At 42.9% G+C, this 24007-nt stretch overlaps 1 protein-coding gene and 1 pseudogene across 2 annotated transcripts in view; both read right to left on the bottom strand.

The window, feature by feature from the left end:
• The window catches only part of Slk (STE20-like kinase), a 55930-nt gene extending 43892 nt beyond the window's left edge, over positions 1-12038 (bottom strand). The window contains 1 exon segment of one of the 2 annotated variants that reach the window (NM_019349.2): positions 11721-12038. In NM_019349.2, the coding sequence (NP_062222.2) occupies positions 11721-11870 (150 nt within the window). In that variant the 5' untranslated portion in view covers positions 11871-12038. 2 annotated transcript variants of the gene reach the window in all.
• Positions 12039-20184: 8146 nt separating this feature from the next.
• Positions 20185-22316, bottom strand: LOC108349794 (40S ribosomal protein S8 pseudogene; annotated as a pseudogene).
• Positions 22317-24007: the final 1691 nt, after the last annotated feature.

The following is a 24007-nucleotide window of genomic DNA, read 5'->3' as shown; positions in this document are numbered from 1 at the left end:
GAGAAAGGTTAAACCCCATACATGATAAATATAAAATAAATTAGAAAAAAAATAAAAGACAAAAATGAAATCCAATCCCTAATACTGATCTAGTATTGATTCTGTTAATTTGGCTGCTTCTGATTCTGGGGGTTCAAAGCAAAGGATATTATTTCCACCACCCAACAAGTGGTAAGACCCCAACTGTCCAGAGCATAAAGACACTTAAAATGTCTACCAACTCTCAGATTACATCATCGTCCCACAGAGTTCACAGATTGTTGACTCTGAGCGGCCTGAACATACTTAAAGCAACAGTGACAGATAAGATATGGAAAACTGAGAAAGCAAAGGGTTTCAAGATATATGTTTAAAAATAAGACAAAGGTATACTACCTTCTAGAATTTAAGAAAAAAATGTTTTCAACATTTAACACTCTTAATTGCATTTACAACTGCACTGCAAAAAAATGAAACATCTCAAAAGTAATCAAGAAGACAGAAAGGGGGCTGGAGAGATGGCTCAGTGGTTAATAGCACTGACTACTCTTTTCTGAGTTCAAATCCCTGCAACCACATGGTGACTCACAATCATCTGTAATGAGATCCGATGTTCTCTTCTGGTGTGTGTGAAGACAGCAACAGTGTACTACTCATATACATAAAATAAATAATTCTAAAAAAAAAATAGAAAATCTATACAATGAAAACAACCAAACACTACTGAAAAAAGATAAAGACATTAAAAAGTGGAAACCTACTGTATGCTCATGAATTAGAGGCGATAATGTTAATATTCTGCGTTATACATTCGATGTAAACTATCAAAATCTCAAGGTTTTCTTCAGAAATAAAAAAAGGCCATCCTAAAATACGGGATTCCGAACAACCCTAAATAGGCAAAACAACTTTATAAAAGAAAAACATGTTACGTCGACCCCCAACCATACAACTGTTCTTGCTACTTCCTACCTGTAATATGGCTACACCATGAATCAAGGGTACTGTAAATATCCGTGTTTTCTGATCGTGTTAGGCAAACTCTGTGAAAGGATCAGTCCGACAAGCCCAGGGGATCGATCACCTACAGATTAAGACCTACTAATCTAGACAAATCAGTAAGCGCCAGGTTCAATGAGAGATCATTCCTTTTCTTTTTTTTTTTTTTTGCTAAGCGAGCACTCTACCACTGAGCTAAATCCCCAACCCCTCCTTTTCTTTTTCTAATCTTTTTTTTTTAATTTATTTTATGTATGTGAGTACACTGTTGCTGCCATCAGACACACCAGAAAAGCATCAGATCCCATTACAGATGGTTGTGAGCCACCATGTAGTTGCTGGAAATTGAATTTAAGACCTCTGGAAGAGCAGTCAGTCTCTTAACCCCTGAGCCATTCTCTCCAGCCCCAGAGACCATTTCTTACAAAATGGAAAGCTACTGAATAAGGCACCAAACACTAACCTCTGGCCTACACACACACATACACACACATGTACACATTTGTATCCAAACATATATACCATGTATACATAAATATAATATACATATGAAATAAATATGCAAAGAACTTGAACAAAATCCCTTCAAAGAAGATATGGGAATAGCCAATAAGTATATGGTACATGCTGAGCACCACTAACTAGAAAAATGCAAAAAGAAACTACAACAAATGCTACCTCACTCCTCAGAGCAGCTAACTTACAAAAGGAGCAACATTTGCCAAAAAAAAAAAAAAAAAAAAAAAAAAAGTGGAGGAGGCTGAACCACGCTGCACATCTGTGAGAATGTAAGATCACACAGCTGACTGTGGGAAGCAGCATCGCAAAAGGGTAAAATGAGATTACATGTGGTCCAACACTTTTCTTCACAGAAGCATTATTGACAATAGTTAAAATATAGAAATGACCCAAAGTCCCATCCACAAAGGAGTGGCTAAGTAAAATATATGAATATATGCAGAGGAATATTATTTAGATTTTTAAAAAGTAGAAACGAATTTCTTTTTGTTATTGTTTTGTTCGGTTTGAGAGTTTTGTTTATTTTTTTGTTTTCAAAACAGTATTTCTCTCTGTATCCCTAGCTGTTCTGATTATCAGCTGGTAGATCAGGCAGGCCTTATATTCAGAGATCTGCCTGTCTCTTTCTCCCTAGTACTGGGATTAAAGGCATGTGCCATCACTGCTCAGAAGAAGAAAAAAAAAGTAGGAATTCTGATGACCCCAAATGATATATACTATACAATGTAATTAAAGCAATCAAAATCATAAAGTGGAATAATGGCTACAGAGAGCTGGAGACCGAAGTTATTGTCTTTAAATGGGAAGAGGGTTAGTTTTACAAAATGAAGAGTTATGTAGCCAGGTAGGAGTGGTGGTAAACATTTTTGTCATATTTAAGCCCACTTAAAAGAGTACATATAGTACCAGGCATAGCTATGCATGCTGGTAATCGCAGCATTAGGAAGGGTAAGCAAGAAGAACTGAATCAAAACAGCCTGTTATACACAGTGAGAGCCATGCCAGACCAGCTACGTAGCAAGATCCTGTCTCAAAATCCACTGCTCCACCCCTCCCCACAAAGAAATATTCAGGTTCAACACTGAAAAGCAGAAAGGTAAAGATGATTAAAAAAATAGAAAAGAGCTAAGCATTATAGTACATAACTATGACCATACTCTTTCATATGGCATGAATGAAGATTAATATTACAGTTTGGTCATATGATAAATCTAACTCATAAAAAAGACATTATATTTCACCTCTTCAAATAAGAAACAAAAAAGTAACTTTAACTGATCTGTACACATTGCACATTCCATTCATTGTTAATATAGAAATATATATTACATCTAAAAGTTCACAATTTTCAAGCATGCATATATATGGGGGAGGGGGATGAGACAAGATGGAGGAAAAAAGGAGGGGAATGGGAAGGCCAGAGGGAGAGAAGAAAACAGATGGGGAAAAGAAAGAAGAATGAGAAAGAGGAAGTACTAATTCAAATAGTTTTCCATAAAAGCACTCCTAATATCCCAGCACTAATTTATAGGGAAACGAGAGGAAATACACTGATAAACTGGCAAGGCTGACTACTATCTTACGGATTAAAAGAAGAAAGGCTAAATATTGTTTTACTCCTTCTACGTGAACAAATAATTATAACCACATAGAAAGCAGAAAGCTAACAAGAAAATGGAGGGGTAGAAAATAAGTTGTCTTGTTTTTAACATTTTTCTTTTCATAATCTTGAGATTAATTATTTACTTAAAGCCTTCTGAAATCAAGTTTTAGAATGAAAATAAATTCGGCAGTTCAGGTTAGTATCATACATTAAAAACTATTCTGAAGTTTAAAACTTTTCCGTTCCCATTTTAGTATTTAACAGAACACTAATTTTTATAATGAAGAAGCAACATTTATACAGCAGCAGCAGCATCTTATACCCAAGCAGCTGTGGATCTTGGCAAAAGAACTGTTTCTCTTACTGAATCAGACAATAGCTGGGTAAAGAAAGCACTCTTTGCGTGTGTGCACAAGTTCATCTAAGTGTACACTGGCGTGAGCATCTGCACACACTCACAGTAGACACCCTCACGGCTGTTCCTCAGGTATTATTCATCTTGGTCTTTTTGAGATGGGGCTTTCCCTGGTCTGGAACTCACCACTAAGCTGAGATAGCTGGCAAAGGATTTGTCTGCCTGCACCTTCCCAGCTCTGGGACCATAAGTGTCCCAGCTGTTTCCACAGGTGTGAAGTGGAAACTTCTATTTCTTTGGAAAGTTAGTTATGTCAAATGGTGGTCTGCTGGGGCACACAGGTGAAAGGACGTCTTGCTAAAGCAGACACAAGAAAGAATGTTTTCCTGAAGCAGACACGGGTGAGAGGATGTGTGGATAGAGCAGACACATGAAAGAACCCATAATGAAGGAGTATAAATGTGACCCCACAGACAGTGGGAGACGAGCATGAGCCTTGGTTTGCTCCCTCGAGATTCCTCACTAATGACACGCATGTGTTGGTTCACCTTTCATAGCGTAGTTGATCGCCACTAGTGGTGATGTCAGAGAGAAACTAGCCCAAGAACTGCTTGTGAGGCTCCTGCAGGAAGGAGCTAGTCTCTTCCACAGCTTCGCCACAGGCCGGTTGGTGTTCCTGCTGGTGTCTGCCTAGAGGAAAGTCTGGACTGAACTGCCAGTTCCTGTGTGGTGTCTGCCTGCCTTTGGTGTTTGCTACGGGACTGAACTGCTGCCCAAGAAGATCAAGCTCGCCCCAAAGAACTATTGCTGAACAGTCCACTTCCCCCAGATCCTAATAGCTTTTCTCTTCCGCTGCCTCTGCTGGGTGGTGGGCTGGAGGAGAGGTTGAACCCTTATTAGAAGTAGGTCGCAGGGTTGGGGATTTAGCTCAGTGGTAGAGCGCTTGCCTAGTAAGCGCAAGGCCCTGGGTTCGGTCCCCAGCTCCGAAAAAAAAGGAAAAAAAAAAGTAGGTTGCAAAAAACTGATTCCTACATAGGTGCTCAGAGACTGAACTCTGGTCTTTACAAGCACTTTCCTGTCTGAGTTAAACTTCGTAGGCAGGATATTTAAGTCCCAAAATCACACATTAATGGTATCTGGAGATGGGACTTAAGGAAGCACCAGGATCATGAAGGCTCTGCCACAGTCAAGCTTCGAATCCGTTTGTCAGGATCAAGAAGTTCCCTTGCACACACTTCGTAGTCAGAAACTGCTTCCACTGATGGGTTAATAGATTACTGGAAAAAGTTAGGCTATTAGGCAAACCTTGACACATTTACTGTCTCCATGTGCTGTTTCTTGCCATAAAAGCTCTTACCAGATGTTAAGCAGATGTGCCAAGCTCTTAGATGAGCCTAACTCCAGGATCATAAACCAAATAATACTCTATTCTTTATACTCAATTGGTTATAGTAATCAAAAATTTATCAAAATACTTCTAGAATCCTCCTGGTGGGAGTGCAAATTCACAAAAGTACTTATAAGCAAGAAAATCCATTGGTACAGATCCAACACAAATGAATGAAGGTTCACATGCACACATGCACACAGGCATGCATACAAACACAAAAATACTGATGTTGCCAGGCGAGGTGGCATAAGCCTGCAATCTCTACACTTGAGAATCAGAAGCCAGGAAGACTACAAATTTAAGGGCAGCCTGGGCTACAAATTCTAAGCCAGTCTGGACTACAGAAAGATCTTCTATCTCAGTGGTGAAAAGGCTTACACAGAAGCATGAGGATCTGAGTTCAGATTTTTGAAACATGCAAATTCTATGTAGTCATGGTAGCCTACTGAATTCCAGCTAGGAAAGGGTAAACAGGAGTCCTGGAACAAGCTGGCCAGCTAGACTAGCTCAACCAGCAAGCTGAGTTCAACTGAGAGAGCTCTCGTTTGACTGAGTGAATAAAGTAGAGAGGTAGGGACCCTGAGCCTTTGTGCACTTGTGCACTCACACTTCACACACATACCGCACAAGGAAAAATTCCATACACACACATATATGAGAAAAACCACATATGTACATAGATTAATCTTACTATTAATATACAAAAAGTAAAAGTAATCCAAATGCTACCAACAAAAGAATAAACTGTAAACTGTAGCATTTCAAAATTTTTAATACTGTAGAAAAAAACATCAAATGGTCTAACTCATTATATCAAAACCTTATATATAACCTTACTCAAAAGAATAAACTTATATCAAGCCCAAAACACAGCAATAACAATCACAGTAGTACATGTAAGACAGAGCAGCTGCCTAAAAAACTAGAGTGGAGAGAAGGAGCAAGAAAAGAGCAAGAGAGACAGAGAGAGAGGGGTGGGAAGGGAGCAAGGGTAAGGAGGGGAGGGTAAGATCTGTTTATCAGGTACGCTTTGCCTGGATCGGCCATATGTCTGCAATGGTAGAGGCACATCAGGGGCAGAACTGACGACAAGAGTTCCATCCCAGGGAGAACCAACTCCTGAGAGTTGTCATTTGACAACCACAGGTCTTGTGGCATGAGGACCTACCTACACACATACACGCACACACGCACACACACACACACACACACACACAAACAATGGAAAATAACAATGTACACCTGGTTTGGTGTTAGGTAAACAAGTTGCTACGGTGGAAGGGAATGGGAGTAGGAGTTGGCAGTTAAGGAAGATAAGAGAGCAAGAACATGCGAAGTGGGGAGCGGGAAGGGAGGGCCAACCAAAACTAAGCATGTATGAAATGCCACTGGGAAACCTACTTTGTAAGCTAATTGAAAAATGAAATTAAAAATAATAACCTCTAGAAAGCAAGAAATGGCCCACTAGGTCAGTAATCCCAGAATTTGGAGGAAGAAGCAGGAAGAGGCAAAATTCAAAGCACACTGTGTTAAATACATGAGACCCCCATCTTAACAGAAAATGTGTAAGCCTAAGCAAACAGTAGCTCCAGATGGTAAGAAAATACTGAACAGGCCACAGGAATAAAGTAGGGGCTAACCTATATGGAATTCATGTTCTGGATTTGTTCAAGGTAAATGTCGACTCAATTCTAAATTACTGACAGCCACATAAAATTACATCACCAAGCCTGAAATTCCAGCATTCAGGAAACTAAGGAGCCTAGGCTCCTTTGACAGTTCAAGGCCAATCACAGATACACAACAAAACCTGTTTCAAAAAAAAGAGCCAAGACACTGCTAATGGACACCTGGACACGCGAATTCAAATTTTGAGAATATCTGAGCACAGACTTAAACTACACGTCAGTGGCAATTAAAGCATGAGACAAAAAGGGTCCTCATAAGCAAAGGAGAAAGGGAGAAAAGGAAACTAAGGTGGTAGCATGTCTGTAATCCTAGCACTCAGGAGGCAATAGCAGAAGAGTTGCTGTAAATTCAAAGCCAGCCTCACCAGCACAGGGAGTTCCAGACCACCTTGTGGATCCGAGGGTGGGGGTCAGAGGTGTTGGGGGGAGAAAATGGCACTCCCAAATCCTTGAGAAACTCAACACTTAAATATGAGCTACCAAAGAAGCCTGGGAAGTAAACACAGAAGAAACAGGAAATAAAGCCAACGGAAGGCTTTAAATAGGAAAGAGGGGCCAGGTGTGTCACAGGATCCTGAAAACTCAGGAGGGATAGTAAGTAACCACTGAATTTAGAGACAGTGAATCTTAAAACCAGACAGTAGCTATTGGGACAGGGGCAGGGGCAGGGGCAGAAACTGCCCAGTAAACAATATAGGAAAATGACACAGACATGAAGGGCATGCATGAGCCCTGCACTGCAAGGACTAAGTCCAGCAAGACGGACAGGAAGTGAGGGGCACATATTTGTCTCATGTTACCATAAAAATAAAGTAAATCCTAGAAGCTATGAATCGAAAAAGATCACAAGGAATCAGGAAATAAACTGACATCAGATTTTCAACATGAACACTTGAAACCAAAAGAAATGAATGGAACAAAATCAGAAAATTTCTCATTCTTAAAACCTGTGTTTTGAAGTAGAATTCTAGATGCTACTCACAGTAATATAAAAAGAAGATATTCCAACAGGCAAGGTATAAAATATACTTCCTATGGATTCTTTCTCAGAAGGCTACTAAAGGTTTTACACAAAATCAAGAAAGAAATCCTAAACACAAGGACCCCTGGAAGTAGTTTGTGCTCCCAAGACTTCCAGGAAAAAACTAGAACCCATTACTGAGGAAAGACATAAACAAAAATTAAAATATACACAGCAAGACATGACCATTTTCCCAACACTACCGAATAAATTCAATAACATCAAAAACAGCACAATGGTGTGTGGGGTTTTGTTGCTTTTTCTTTTGTTGTTTGTTTTGAACTTCAATCAAGGTATTTGTAAAACAAACAGGGAAGTGTTAAGGGCCAGGGATACACTAGAGACTTGAAAAGAATAAGGAGCTGTCTTATTCTACTAGGAGCTTGCTTTAATGCTTTTCTAATTAAGACAGTGGGATAGTGAGATAGGAACAGACTGATGAACTGAAAACTGCAGAAAGACACAGTTTTATAGTAGATAAAACACTTCAGAGCAGTAACAGTCCTTAAGGGAGAGATCCTGACTGGTGAGAGGACTATAGAACACAGCACACAGGACAAAACTTAGTAGCCTGTGGACTTGTTACAGGTAAAATTCTAAAGCTTTTGGAAGATTAAGTCAAATATCTCCACGATCTGTTTTAGTAAAGAATGCCTTGAAAAGATTGAACTGAAAAATTGTGCCCTTCTGACTTGAAGAAGTCTCTCAGCAAAGACGCTGTAATTATGGTAAAAAGACAAGGCACAGAATGAGAAGGTATTTAGGAAACCATAACCAGAAAACAGTTAAAATGATACACATGTACACGTTTGGAATATACTACAAATATGCACACTACACTGAGATGCAGAGTGGTATTAATAAGAAAATGAACAAAAGAATGCTTTACAAACAAATGTGAACCACGACAAACATAAAAGGCATTTATTAATAATCAGACGCCCAAAAACTCTAAAAATATCTAATGCTGGCAAGGATGAAGAGCAAAGACACCTTCACACAGCCGCAGGGATGTAAAATAGGTTAGTTTGACGGCATCTAATAAAATTAATGTCATACTTCTCCAGAAACATAGCCATGCCACTCCTAAATTATGTCTTAGTGAAGTATCCTTGAGTTTTATGTCAGCATCAAAACTTAGAAACAGCCAACATGCTTCCTAGCAGTAAAACGTCAAACAAGCACAATACACCGTATAACGGATGCTGCACAACAACGAAGACCACTAACCACAGCGACAGATAATAACCAAGGTCATGTAACTAACACACACTCAATAACGGCTCTGAGAGGGAAGACGCGGCATACACTCAATGTGTTCTATTTTTATAATGCTCAAACACTTATAATCTGAATTGAGAGTCTGAGGTACAACAGAATTCCTTGACCTGGATGTTGTCAATGTAAACTTATTATCAGCTAAACACACACACACACACACACACACACGAATTACACATTTCACTGCTTTCTATAAGGCATAGATAGCTAGGGCTGCCAGTTGTGACATAACAAACACACAACCAGGACTTTCAACCACTTAAATAGGTAACAGTTTCTAGACTTGCAACTCAATACATATTTTTCATGTTACCTTTTTGTTTCTGATTAAATGAAGGATATTACATATCCTCATTTACATTTAACCACACTACATTAAACAGAAAACAAACTTAAAACAGAGGTGACTTTTCAAGCATGTGAGTAACTGTGAGAGCCACACAGATGTGGGCTGAGCGGAGGGAGTGCAGCTATACGATGGGAAGCAGACTCTGAGAACTGAATGCACAACGCGGCTGCCTGGCTATAACTTAACCTTTTAGTAGTCATCAATTTCTATAGGCAAATGGTAGCTGGAATCAAGTTTTAAAATAGTTGTCTACTGCACACTACCAAAAACATTAAGGTATGATGGCATCCACCACACAAAAAGAAGTCTAGCTTCCCTCAGGTAAGTTTACAACTTCCAGAGAATTCTAAAAAAAAAATAAACAATTTCTGGAAGTGGGAAAATAAGGCCAAAAGTCGGAGAGGTTTAAATGTAAATTTTTGTTAAAAAAACAAAACAAAATTTCCTGTCTGACTCCTCAGAAACAGATGCAGAGAATCTGTTAGTCCACATCACTGTAAAGAAATCTCTGAGCCCCCAGGAATTATGCTGGCACTTGGTAATGTTGAGCTACACAGTGCCTCAAGTTTCTCAGGAAATTCAACTACCATTGCAATAGGATTATACATCAGCTCCTGCGGAGTACAACTACACATCTGCCCTAGGAACCAAGTCAGTAGCTTCTAGGTCCCTTTCCTCTCTCCCATTCCACATTTGGCTTCCCATCCCACATTTGGCTCCTACAGCCTCTACAGACAATAAAAAAATTGTACCATTTATTGAGCCCCTCTGGCTGCCTTATACTTTCTACATATTAATACTACAGATACTGAGCAGGCCCTCTAACGAGGGAACTCAGTCACTGAATGAATAGGTACCTTGCCCAAGGTCACAGACTTCTGAGTTGGGGAGCTATTTAAGAAATACTCTGGTATGGAAGCCCATGCTCTTGATCCTGTGCTGTTTACATTTGATGAAATGTCTTCACACCATGAAAGCTGTTCCTGGTCACCGACCACTTCTCACTACAAGATTCCAGGTCCCTCGTGAGTTCATCGCTGATTCAGAGGACATTACTATGTGGAAAGATCTGAAGAAATGTTTAAGGAAGCCTATAGTTTTACAACTAAGAAAAGTCGAAGTCGGAGGAGGTCATGGCCACCAAGCTGGCTATGACGGCCAGTACTCAGAGTCTCCTCTGGAATTATTTCCCTACCACACTTCAATGCCCTTCCTATCGTGCACCTTACACAGTAGCTCTTGCTGAAACCATATATTCGCCCACTTTCACCGCACTCATTTGAGGGTAACATACACTATTTCTTTCAACAAATACGTGAGGTAATGCATGTACTGAGGAACAGATTCAAATGTGAAACGTCGGGCCTTAATTTTATTATATAAACGTAAAAATGTCAGTTATAATATGTGACAAGTGCTAGAGTAGCCATGTGAACAAGATGTTCTCAAAACACATAGAGCAATCAAAGTATGTCTTTCAGACTGAATAAAAAAAAAAAATGACTGGGATTTTGACAGAACGCAGTCAAGGCACGCATTACAAGACAAAGTGTACCATGCTTGGAAATTAGAGGACATGCTTTCTACTGAATGGAGTTAAAGTAAAAACACTTAACTGCATATGAGAACAGGAGACCTGAGTTCAAGGCCAGACTGAACCAATGTGGCCATGAACTAGGTGGACACTGCCACGTACCTGCTCACCTCCCAGGACTTACATAGGACACAAATTATATGAGACTTCAAAGTCTAGAATTTATGTTTTCACTTCTAGGCAACCTGTGGGTCCTTCCCCTCAAATGTGGCTCATAAGAACCTCACCCTTCAGGAAGTAAAAAAGTATTCCAATGACATCATTCATATACTTCCTAAACAGTGAACATTCACACCTCTGTGTTGAAACATCAACCCTCTATTGAAATAAATAAATACTCGTGTATTTTTTTTTAATTCCTCAAGCACTGGTATTGCCTTCTAGCCAATGCTTATCATATTTCAAAACTAGGGTGAGATGCAGATTTTCTTCTGGAAATTCTGTCAGAAATTCCATCCCATGTGGCCAAGCGACCAACTCAAGAACACACTCCAAGCTGGCAATCATCTTGTGCTCGTTTTATTTCAACTATAGATACTGCCAGCTAGATGTACCCATCTCCAAAAAGTTACCTGTTTCATGCACACAGGCAAACGCCATTAGTAAACAAACACTAGCACAGTGAAAAGCTACTGAGTTTCCGATTTTAAAAGACACGAGGGCCACAACCGCCCGCTCCTCCCATTTAAATTATACTCATTCCTTTCGGAAGTTTGACAGGGTAGACTGCAGAACCGTCACTACTGAAGCTGCATCCGGCCCCAAGGTATTCAGTAAGCCCGACCTTCCGAGCCGCTGCTTGGATGCTGAGCTGAAGTTTCAACCTACAAAGCCAAGGAGCGGGCAAGACACGGCAAGGGCTGTGGGGGTGAAGTCCTCGTGCCACTCCGGACAGGCGGGCGTTTCATCTCCTAAACCAACTTCCCGTTTTCTCCCTCTTACCTTATACACTTTCCCAAAGGCTCCGTCGCCCAGCTCTCCGATAATCTCCCAAAACTCCTCGGGGTTCAGGTCTCTCTTCACGTGTTCGTACTGTTTCTTCTTCTTCTCGCTCCCCAACTTGAAGATCTTACGGAAATTGAAGAAGGACATTTTTCCAGCCCAACAGAGCCCCTTGCACTTAAAGGGCTAGGAACAATAAAAGGCAAAGTTTGTGGCGCGTCGTCTCCCGCGCGAGCCCGGGGTCCGGGCCGCTCCCGCCGGGCGCTCCCCGGAGAAGGCGGGGCGCCGACAGGGCTCCGGCCCCGGAGGGGGGCGCGCGGCCGCTGCGAGCCGGGACGGGCCAAGCGGCGCGGTGGGCACCTCGCTGGTGGACCCCGGAGGCTGCACCTGCCCGGGCGCTCGCCCCCGCCCCGCACCGGGCCGCACGGGTCCGAGCGGCGCGGACGCCCGCGGCCCGCGGCGCCTTAGGCCCGTGTCACCGTGCGTCTCCCGGGGCGGCGGCCGCTCCGGGCCCGGGAAGCGGCCGGCGCCCACCGGGCGCGCAGTGGCGAAGCCGAGCTCTCCCGCTGGGGCACCGCGTCTGCTCCGAAGCGTCCGCTCCCGCTGCGCGACGCCCGCGCGTCCCCTCGGCTCTGGGGCGCCGCCGCCTCGCTCGTCGCCTCAGCCCACACAGCCTCGGACTGCAGCGCGCACGGACGCCGACGCCGACTCGCGGCGCGCCCGAGCTCCTCGGCCGCGCGCTCGCGCTCGCGCTCGCCCGCCCGGTGACGCGCCCCACTCACCGCGCGCTCGCGAGGGCGTACCCTCTGGCCCCGCGCACGCGCGTTGGGTCCGCCGGGCTGGTGGCTGGGCGGCTCGCTGGCGCCTGCGGCGGGAGGTGTGGTGGATGTTTGAGCGCCTCCATCCTCCCAGCGTGTTTCACGTTGACCTCCGTGAGCCGGAGCGTCGTTGACGAGGTCTCCTTCGGCGCGACCCTGTTGATTGCGCTGGCGGATGTTGCCTCATTCTGCACAGGGGGAAGCGGGAAAACAGGCTTATGCTAGTTGGTCCCTGAGAGTGGACTGTTTCCGCTTCAGAACCCGTACAAGAGTCCAGTGAGAGGGAGAGTGGGAAGCCACAGTCCAGTGACTTTGAATAGAGCATCAGATTCCCCTTTGCGATGATCCCCATAGTCCTTACTGGTAGGTTGCAGCATAGATCAAAAGCGACAATAAAAAGGAACCCTTTGCACGGGGCCTGCACCAGCAAGTGCTCAATCTTAACTCTGCTCAATAGAAGGGTAGTGCAGACCTAGGTTGTAAAAAGATTGTTTAAAAGGTATAGGTGTGGTGGAGACCTGGGGAAGGAGCCAGGGGAAGAATACGAGTTCGAGACCAGCCTGAGCTACATAAAGAAGCCCGGTCTCATAAAGTAAAGAGGAAATTGTTTAAACTCGATTCTGGAGTGGTGACACTCCCTTAAGGATAACCTCCCGGTCACCTCCACAGCCAGAAAACTGGTGCCGCCCTTCCTGAGTCTCACCTGAGCTAATCCAGCCGGGGATTCTAGATTTGCTGGGCCTTTGTGGGTGTTGCCTGGAGTCTGTCAAATAATTTACCTTCCCCTCCTCCATCTGACAGAAGCCCTTTCCGGTCAGAGGCGGGGACACCCACCAAGGTGTCCCAAGTGCTGGGCCACATTCCAGGGTAGGAGTAGAAAGCAAACCAGGAAATGAGTGAAAGAACCACGAGGAAAACGTTTTAAAATTGAAATAGTAGAGGACAAACGATGAAGCCTATGACCACAAAGGGGACAACAGTAAGCGCTTACATTTGGGGCTGGAGAGATAGCGCAACAGTTAAGAACATTTACTCTTAACCACGTTTTTTGCTCCAACCTCAAAAGGTAGCAGCTTTCCAGTAAAAGGCTTAAGATTGGTTTTTCAAGATCCTTCTGATTGTTCAAGATATTTTATGTATAGTTGATATACATTGAACCGCATACATTAAAAATATACACTTTCATATATTTAAAGTTACACACACCATGAAGTAGACCTAGTCAGTTTTAATACCATTTATGGAGAAAAGGAAGAAAGGTATAAAGAATAAAATAAAAAGTACTACAATTTCACCATCCAACATAACCACTGGTAAGATTTTTCTCATATTTTCAAACAGGGCTTTTTTTTTCGTGGATTAACTTTATATTTTTATATAAATTGGATTACACTCTGTATAAAGATGTCTGTCTAGCACTTGCAGGGTTCCAGTATAATCTGTATTGTTCTGTTTCATAACGACAGATTTGGATCGTTTACAATATTTCTGCATCACCGACAGATACCTTTGTATACAAATCCTTTCTCACAGTCCACCATACATGATTACTTCCTCAGTGTAAAGCACCTGAAGCAGACTTGGGTGAAAGGCTGGGGTTCTTCTCGTTGCTGTTCATTTCAGAATAGGAGAGGCTTTCTCGGCTTCCCAGAAGATTGCATACATACATGTTAAATCTTAAGAAGTAAAAGTTAGGCGAGACAGTTCATACCTGTAATCCCAGCATTCCTGAGGCTGACAATGAATTCCACGCCACCCACAACACCTCGTGGGTTTTAATTCCAGCCTGACCCTACAGTGTGAGATTCCATCTCAAAAATAAAATACAGGAACTGTAATCTAGGGAGCCGTCTATGCCTCTCACCGTTTGAATTCTTCCTCAGTCAGATTCATTCCTGGTAAAAAGCTAAGGCTGGGCTAGGGAGGTGGCCCAGTGGGGAAAGCACTGTTGGACATGTTTGAGGACCTGAGTTCAATCCCAGCAGCCATGTAAAGCCAGGCAGAGTACCTTGATAACCCTAGTGCTGGGGGGAGGGAGAGGAGAGGACAGACTGACCCCAGGGACCTCAAACACCAGGTTCAGTGAGATAAACTATCTCAAAAAAATTAGGTAGGGAATAAGAGACAAAAACATCCGACCTTGGCCTCTGCCTCCACATGCACAAAAGTGCACACATGTGCACTTGCACACAGCTAAGACTGTAATAGTAGATATATTCAATACATTCCTGACAGGCACCATTGCTATGGCTCCATGAGTATCTACCTATTTTCAAACCCTTCCTTAGCTACGAGCAGATTTATATGTGTCAATCATACTTCAATAAAGTGTTTTCTAAAAAAGTAAATTCAAATAAACGAAAAGCAGCCAATATAGTAAAGAAGATAGCCAGAGGACAAGGAGGAAGACCAAAGCCCAGGGAGGTGAGTGGATCTCATCTGTGGCTCCTCTAAGGAAAGTGTCTGCTGCTCTGTGTTTAGAAAGTAAAAACATGGGAGCTGAGAGAGAGCTTAACTGCTGGAGAGACAGCTCAGCAGTTAAGAGCACTGACTGCTCTTCCAGAGGTCCTGAGTTCATTTCCCAGCAACCACATGGTGGCTCACAACCATCTGTAGTGGGATCTGATGTCCTCTTCTGGTGTGTATGAAAATAGCTACAATGTACTTATATACATAAAATAAATAAATCTTACAAAAAGAAAAAGTAAAAACACTAAGCAAAGGAAAATTTCAGATATATTAACAACTATAAATATTGTCATAGTTTTTTTTCCGCATATATTGTGGAAAAAATAAGTGGACCTCTTTTTTTTTTAAAGATTTATTTATTTTATATATGTGAGTACACTGTCACTGTCTTTGGACACACCAGAAGAGGGTGTGTGATCCCATTACAGAAGGTCGTCCGCCTCCATGTGGTTGCTGGGAATTGAACTCAGGTCCTCTGGAAGAACAGTCAGTGCTCTTAACTGCTGAGCCATCTCTCCAGTCCATAAGTGAACCTCTTAAGAAAATGTTTTAAAATTAAAGTACTAGGCATGGCCAAAGATGCTAAGCCTATGAATATGAAGTAACTTGAAGTGGAGATAATTAAAAGCTCTCAAAGTTGGGACTGGAGAGATGGCTCGGCAGTCGAGAGCATTTTGTTTTTGGAGAAGATCCAGGTTCAGTTGCCAGCACTAACCTGGTAACCCACAATGTTCCATAACTCCAGCTCCAGGAGATTTGACACCTCTTCTGACCTCCATCAACACAAAGCATGCACAAGGTATATGGTACACGCAGTCAAAACAGAAGTTCTAGAATGCTGTTGCAAAGCCGCGAGTGATAAAACGCACTTATAATCTTAGACTCCGGAGCTTGAGACAGGATGACTAAGAATCCAAGATCAGCCCTGGAAAAGTAGTTGAATTCTGACACCGCCACTACCACCTCCCAAAAAAGCCTTCAGAACATAACAGGGCCAGCACACATACGAACTCAGAGACTAGGGAGCATGCGCAGAGCCTCCATGTCTCCGCATGAGATGGGGTCCTAGAGCAGAAAGGAGAAGCGGGCCTATGCCCCCACCCATACCCCAAAACCTGTCTCCAACTGATCCACTAGCAAATGAAAATGTAGTTGACCAATGGAAAATGAAGTCAACGGTATCTTTAGAGGTTCCCTGACTCATAACGTCTGTCGCATTGGTGTTCTTTGTCTTTTAGTTTGGGAGTAATGGTTTCTTATTATTTTTACTCTATTTTATTAATATTTTTCTTCTCCCTTTTCACCCTACAGGTCCTCTGTGTATGTTATTATGGCCTCTAGTTTAGCAGTTTTTATGGGACTACTAAGTGTACAAATGAGTGGGTCTCTGTTTCTTGTGTCTTCTCTTGGGCTCTTTCCTTCTGTTTTTGTTCTGTCCAATTCCCCTGTGATAGCTTTGGTTTATCGCGTTATATTTTTTCTTTTTCTTTTTCTTTTTCTTTTTCTTTTTCTTTTTCTTTTTTTTTTTTTTTTCCGGAGCTGGGGACCGGACCCAGGGCCTTGTGCTTGCTAGGCAAGCGCTCTACCACTGAGCTAAATCCCCAACCCCTATCGCGTTATATTTTATTTTATCTTATTGTCGTCCCTTAGAAGCCTGTTTGCTTTCTAATGATTTGACAGTAAGGGGTGGATCCAGATGGGAAGGGGAGAGGGGAGGAGCCGGGAGCGGTAGAGGGTGGGGAAAGTGTAATCAGGATATATATTATGTAAGAAAAAAATCAATTTTCAATAAAAGGAAAAATAAAAGAAGTTTAAATAGGCACTTAGCATACAGTAAGCGCTCATTAGATAGCAAGCCCTAAGTCGTTTATATACATCATCTTTCAACACTGTCATTAGTCAATCTCTCTAGCTGTTTTCAGTGGCTGGCTAGAGCCCCACATCTACTTAGGTCCTAATTTATTGGACACCTCCCTATTGGTGGCATTCAGGTGGCTTCCAGAGTTCGCCATTATAAACACTCCGTACAGTAGCAGGCAGATACGAGCATCTTTGTGTAATTCTTCTGATTGTTTTCCCTTAAAGCACAATCCAGGTAGAGTTGAGAAGACGAGAGCTGCACTAAAGTGATTTGCCTATACTGCCAAACTAGCTTTGAAAGTGTGGCTCTCTCCAACTTAGACTTCCATCAACAATGCCTGGGTGTGGCAATTGCACTGCACCCTCAGCGAGTGTAGCCATACTTGCTTGAATCATCGCCAGGCTGACAGCCCCAAATCCCCTCTCATTTAATGAACGACGCTCGGATCACTGGTGAGATTACGCCTTCTCAGATGGGTTTTTAGCCACTTTTATTTCCTATCTTATAAATTATCTCGGGTCCATGATGGCTACCAGATGATTTTGTTGGTACCCTACTGATGAGATGATCAAGTCTGACCTACTCTGGAGATGTGTTCATAGAGCTAAATAATAGCTTGGACATTTCCACTTTGAAGTCATAGGCCACAGGAATTATTTGATGATGCTGGGTGAGATGCCGTTCAGGCTGATCCAGATTTTCTGTTAATAAACTATTCTACCTACACATTTATATCATTTATAATCAAAGTCTGTCTTTCCTGAATTTTCTGAACGTAAGTAAGCTTTAACCAGTCATCATGTACTCACTTAATAAACAAATTTTAGCTCCATTTTAACCTCACTGAGGAGACTAGTAATTTACCTGGTAACTCTGATAATAAGGATGTCATTAGAAATAGACACTTAGGGTTGGAGAGATGGTTCAGTGGTTAAGAGCGCTGACTGCTCTTCCAGAGGTCCTGAGTTCAACTCCCAGCAACCACATGGTGGCTCACAAGCATCTGTAAATGGGATCTGATGCCTTCTTCTGGTGTGTCTGAAGACTGCTACATTGTACTTATATAAATTAAAAAGTAAAACACTTGTAGAACTGGCAACATTAAAAAAAATAGACACTTAGCATACACTGAGTGCTTCCTACACAGCTGGCCCTTGCTAAACCGTTTGTGTACCTCACCTCATTTTAGCCTCATACCAAAGCTGATAGGTAGTTGCTATAATAACCTGTGTTAAAGGGAGGGAAACTGAAACGAAGCTCTCACTTCTCACGGATAAAGATGGCAACTGCGTTTGAATGCAGCTCGAAAAACCTAACTATCTGGTAATTAGCAACTCCACAAAGCTGCTCACCCTGGCCTCACTACGCTTTGTAGTAACTTTCTCTGACTAAGGTCCCAGCTTGCTTCTTCCTCCCTTTCTTAACTTAACAAAGGCATGCTCCGCTCCCAACCTCAACTCTGTCAGCTCTCAAGCACATAAGCTTGTGAGTGTGCGTACACGGTCACTCATGTGTTTATGTGCTTATCTGCGCAGTATCGATGTGTAGCGATGTGTGTATTGTGTATATTGTATAAGGATGTGCAGATGTGCGACTTGTGTGTGGGGGTTTGCATGCGAACATTGTATGTCAGTGCACATGTGTGAGGGTGTATATATGTTTCTGTGTTCAGAGTAGAAGCTCTTTGAGAGTAGGGACTGGGCTAACCCTCTCATCCTTGGACTCCTAAATCTATCCCAGTGTCTTTCTATTGCACAAACTTCTCTTGAATGAATAGGTTAAAGAAAGTACACATTCATTCCTTTCCACTTCCGCAATTCTAATTTAGACGGTAAGTTTGCCAGTCAGTTGGTATTGCAGAGGTAGCAAACTCCTCTGATGTGCTCAGTGGTTAAGCACATTTTTCTATCTTTGGGTATAGTATTTCTGGAAAGGAATTTTACAAGTCCTTTTCTAAAAGATACCTGCAGTTATGGCAATTTATCTCCTGAGACAGATGTGCGTGTCCTTCAGACCATTCCAAATGGGAAATTTGGTCATTTTCTCTGTTTTCAACGTGAAAGAGAACTAAACAGTCACCTGCTTTAAGCTTTCTTCTGTTTAAAAAAAAAAAGGGATTCTAAAAATATCCTCACTTCCAATTCAGCTCTCTGCGTCACAGGGAATTGTTACATCCCTGCCCTTCTGGTTCCTCCTCACTTCTGCTAACATGAATCATGAACTCAAGACAGTGTAATGGAAAAGAGTAACACATTAAAGCCTTGGGAAAACAGAAAATGAAAACAATATGGGCACAATTGGCTTATAAGTGACATTCAAATTCTGTTTAAAAACCTAGACCCACCCCATCCCAAACACCTGGCTGCTTGTGGATAGTTTGAATATGCTTGGCCCAGGAAGTGGCACTATTTGGAGGTGTGGCCTTATTGGAGTGGGTGTGACCTTGTTAAAGTGGGTGTAGCCTTGTTGGAGTAGGTGTGTTACTGTGGGCATGGGCTTAAGACCCTACTCCTTGTTGCGTGGAAGTCAGTCTTCCACTAGCCATCTTCAAATGAAGATGTAGAACTCTCAGCTCCTCCTGCACCATGCCTGCCTGGATGCTGCCATGTATTCCCACCTTGATGATAATGGACTGAACCTCTGAACCTGTAAGCCCCAATTAAATGCTGTCCTGTATAAGACTTGCCTTAGTCAGTCATGGTGTCTGTTCCCAGCAGTAAAACCCTAAGACGATGGTCAATATTGAATTTTCTTTATTCTGACATTGACCAAGTGAGAGCAACCCAGGAGTAGAAACCACTAGCAACCAGCCCTGTAGGCCTGATAAAGTCAATAGGACACGGAGTATGCAGCCCAGAGACAGAGCATTGCCTAACACAGTAAGGCTCAGGATCTAACCAATCAACATCAACAAAAGGAGAGAGATGAGGAGGAAGATGAGGAGGAAGAGGAGGAGGGAGTTTGTGTTAGCTGGTTTGTTTTGAAGATTTATGTTATTTTACTTTAGACATGCAATTGTTTTAGCTGCACGTACATGTGTGCACCACATGTGTGCTTGGCCTGGTCTCTGTAGAGGTCAAAAGAGGGCATCTGATCCCTTAGAACAGGACTCATGGAAGGTTGTGGGCCACCTTGGAGGTTCCGAGAACCGAACCTGGGTCTTTTTTTTTTTTTTTTTTTTTTTGGTTCTTTTTTTCGGAGCTGGGGACCGAACCCAGGGCCTTGCGCTTCCTAGGTAAGTGCTCTACCACTGAGCTAAATCCCCAGCCCCCGAACCTGGGTCTTTTGCAAGAACAAGTGCTCGTAATGCCTGAGTCATCTCTCCAGCCCGTCTCTCCTTTGCGTGTACTATATTTGTTCTGTGTTCTGTGTTCTGTGTGACAGTTCATCCTCTCAAAATTATTTGTCCTCAAAGTCGTACAAAGGTCAAGAGGAGGGAGCACACATGGGAGAGCTGGGGGGGGGGACGGGAAGAAGTGATCAACACACATTGTGTGAAACTCAGGAAGAATTCAATTTAAAAGATTATTTTGGAGGCAGGACCTTACAACGTAGCCCTGGCTAGCCTGGTCACAGTGTAGACCAGGCTGGCCTCAAACTCCTCCTGCCTCTACCTCCCAAGTGTTGGGACTAAAGGAATGCATCAAAACAAAACAAAATATAACGGCATGCATGACCACGCTTGCCAAATAAAAATAGTTTTAAAGTAGTTGTCCTGTCACTAAGCTGCTCTGACCACCAGGCTTGCGTGCATTGTACTGTTAGCACACATGGCTTCCAGGAACTGAAGCAGCTCAGAGTGACAGGGCAGCATCACCGCTAAGGTCAGATCTTTTGTAGCATCACCACGTTAACTGACTACATGATCTCCAAGGGCTTCTGTGGGCATACAGTTCTATTTCCACCTTGCCCCGAGGTTTGATTTCTTTATGCATTAGTAAGGTGACCATTTTTGTTTTTTTTACTGACATAATTATGACTGGCCAGTGAATAAATGCAGGGATACATTTCAGAAAGGACAGCTGGTAAAACTCACAGAAAAAAAATCCCATCCTCCCACTGAAAAGTATTTTTGGGGTACCCTTAAGTGATTTACATAGTGAGATGGGCAAATTTTTTGAGATGAGAATTTTACATAGTGAGATTGGACCCTGAGGGAAGAGAGGGAGATTTTTTTTTTTTGTTTACACACAAAAGCAAACACTTTTATTATACGAACTATGAATGGCGGTTTATTTGTCTTTCCGAACTTTGATCTTCCACAGATCTAGCTCCTTGCCTTCGAACACAAAGCCATCTGCTCTGCCACACGGGCCGGTCTTGAGGCAATACAGGCGGGAAGCTTGCCCTGCTGAAACTGCACCTCCAGAAGACTCCTGATTTTGGCTTTCTTTTTCCTTTCCGGGTATTTCTTTTGAATTTTCTTTAATCTTTTTTTTTGCTTAAAATCTCTTCCTCCTCAGGAGTCAGCTCAACCCCCTTCTTGCAGCCCAGGGGCAATGCATAGTGGGACTGGTTCCACTGTGGGTACGGTGTGCTGTCAATAAGCACGATGTAGTTCTTCCCCAGGGTCTTGGTGCAGACCAGCTCATTATTGAATACCTTGTAGACAACACGAATGATCCTTGTTTTGCAAGTACAACACTCAGAGCCCCAGGAAAAGTTCCCCACATCCAATCTCAGGGCGACGTACTTCTTATTGCCTCGAACTCAGATGGTGTGTATGCGGCAAGGGGCAATCTTAGCATTGGCAGCAGGCCATTCCAGTTCTTACTTTTGTTTCTTTTTTTTTTTTAAGATTTATTTATTATATATAAGTACACTATAGCTGTCTTCAGACATACCAGAAGAGGGCATCAGATCTCATTACAGATGATTGTGAGCCACCATGTGGTTGCTGGGAATTGAACTCAGGACCTCTGGAAGAGCAGTTTTAGTGTTCTTAACTGGCTGAGCCATTTCTCCAGCCCAACCCTTGTGGCTCTTGTTCCAGTTATCCCAAGAGATGGCTGGGAGAGGGAGATTTTAAAATAGTATCAACGTCTATCTTCCAAAAGAGGTATTTAAGTTTCTGCATGCTGTCATAATAGTTTCCTCCTAGATTAAATCAGTCCATCCTTCAGGGATACTCCTTAAACCAGAAGGTAAACAACTCAAAATAGCTTCAGGAAGTCCCTGAAACTAACCAGATTCACTAGGCCCCACCCTGCCTTCTATTGCAAACACTAAAAGCTGGAAGTCACCCTCCTCAGAAGCTACAGCGAAGCTACAGCTGCGTGGAAGAGGTTTAAACCAACCCCCAGGCTGTGCAGTGTTCCAGGTTCCCACCTTTGTGAGCTGTCACCCATGCTGGGGTGGGCTTTGGTGATGCAGTTGTCTTTGAGTCAGTTCTGCTCCTGTAAGAGACCCCTCACCCACATTCCTGTAAGCAACCCCAATAAAGGTCATGGTTCACTAAGTTAGACTTGGTGGTGTCTGTGGTGAGTAGATTTGTATTGTCTCCCTAGGGAAAGTTTTGTCACACAACACTATTGTTAAGCAAGAGCTTCCTGAATCATCTCTGCGACAGTTCTGATTCACAAAACTGCTACGAACAGCGATTACAAACCAGTTCCAGCCTTGATAGATTATTGGCACTGTCACAAGACAGTGCCTCCGTGTCTGGCAAATCACAGTCTTTTCTATCTCCATGGTACATATTTCATGTTGCTATGTGAAGCAGTTAACCAAGATGGCTTCCTGTCAGAGACAAGTGTATTTTGTATCAATGCCAGTTCCGTAAAATGGACATCACTAACTATAATGAGTCAAATGACTTGTGATTAAAGATCCAGTTGACTTAAAAAACTATATATCTCAAAGTTGACTATTTCCAAATCGCCATTTATTCTATCACCCAACAGGAGAGCATCGGTTTTTCATGGCGTGCCAGACAGGCTCCCAGGAATCATTCAAAATCAAAATAAACCAAAAAGATCTTACACTCACACATGAAACTTACATCCCGGTGATCACACGGGATTTCACTGACTCTTCTCAAGGTTGGGGGATGGTTTTACATGCTTTCAGCAACCCTTTGAACATCTGGTAATTTCTGAAGTCTGTTTTGGGTTGTCATAGCTAGGATAGCTAGGCTGCAGAGAACTAGCGGCATCTGAGGGGTTCAGGGGAGGGATGTTGTTGACCCGTCTACAAGCCCAGAATAAACAGCTCAAAAGAGTTCCTTGTTATAGCGTTGGAAGATGGTGGCTACCCCTGAAGGAGCGGTGACTGCAAGAGGGCCTAAAAAGGTTCCTGGGTGCCAACTGAACACAGAACCCTGCATTTGTGTTTTCTTCATATTATAGTGTAGAGTCCTCACATTCTTTGAATGTCCTCCCAGAGAAAGTAGGACCCATGTGCCTTCCTCTTGCAACTTGGATCTCTGGCTACTTAACCAACAGGATGCACCAGGCGCAATGTTGCTTGGGTTTCCAGAGCCAGGACTTACGGAGTTAGCAGTTCTAGACCAGTAAAATGATTCAGCTTGGCTCTTGCTGCCAAGCCTGACAACCTGAGTTCAATCCCCAGAACCTGCACGGTGGAAAGAGAGAACCAATTCCCATAAATTATCCTTTGACCTCCACTAGCATGCTGAATGTGAGTGAGAATGAGCACACGCACATACACACACTCACACTCACACATTCACGCATAATAAATAAATATTAAAAGAAAAAGGAGCAGCTCCCACTCCTGGTACTTAAGTGGGACACTCTCTTGGGGAACCCACACCATACCTGGTGAAGCTCAAACAGCCTTCGAGAAATCCCTGAGTCCTGACTGAACTGCCACAGACAGCTCCCATCACCTTGCCAGCCATGTGAATGAACAATTCTGAAGTGGATCTTCAGGCTGCTAGACAAACTTCCCTTCCTGCCCCTCTGTGCAGAAAAAACACATAGCCCTGCTGGGCCCTGCCCACATCACAGGTTGAAGAGTAAACCACTGCTGCTAGGTAAAGCCACTAGGTCTTCGGGAAGTTTGGTCTGCAACCGGAAGCATGTTAAATTAAAAACTTTTTTTGTTCTTTTTATTGTTTTTTTTTATTCTTTTATTTAGCTGGCCTCGAACTCGTGATCCTCCTGCCTCTGCCTCTT

The sequence above is a fragment of the Rattus norvegicus genome, chromosome 1, assembly GCF_036323735.1.
Source record: "Rattus norvegicus strain BN/NHsdMcwi chromosome 1, GRCr8, whole genome shotgun sequence".
NCBI lineage: Eukaryota > Metazoa > Chordata > Mammalia > Rodentia > Muridae > Rattus > Rattus norvegicus.
This window is presented reverse-complemented; position numbering and strand designations above follow the sequence as displayed.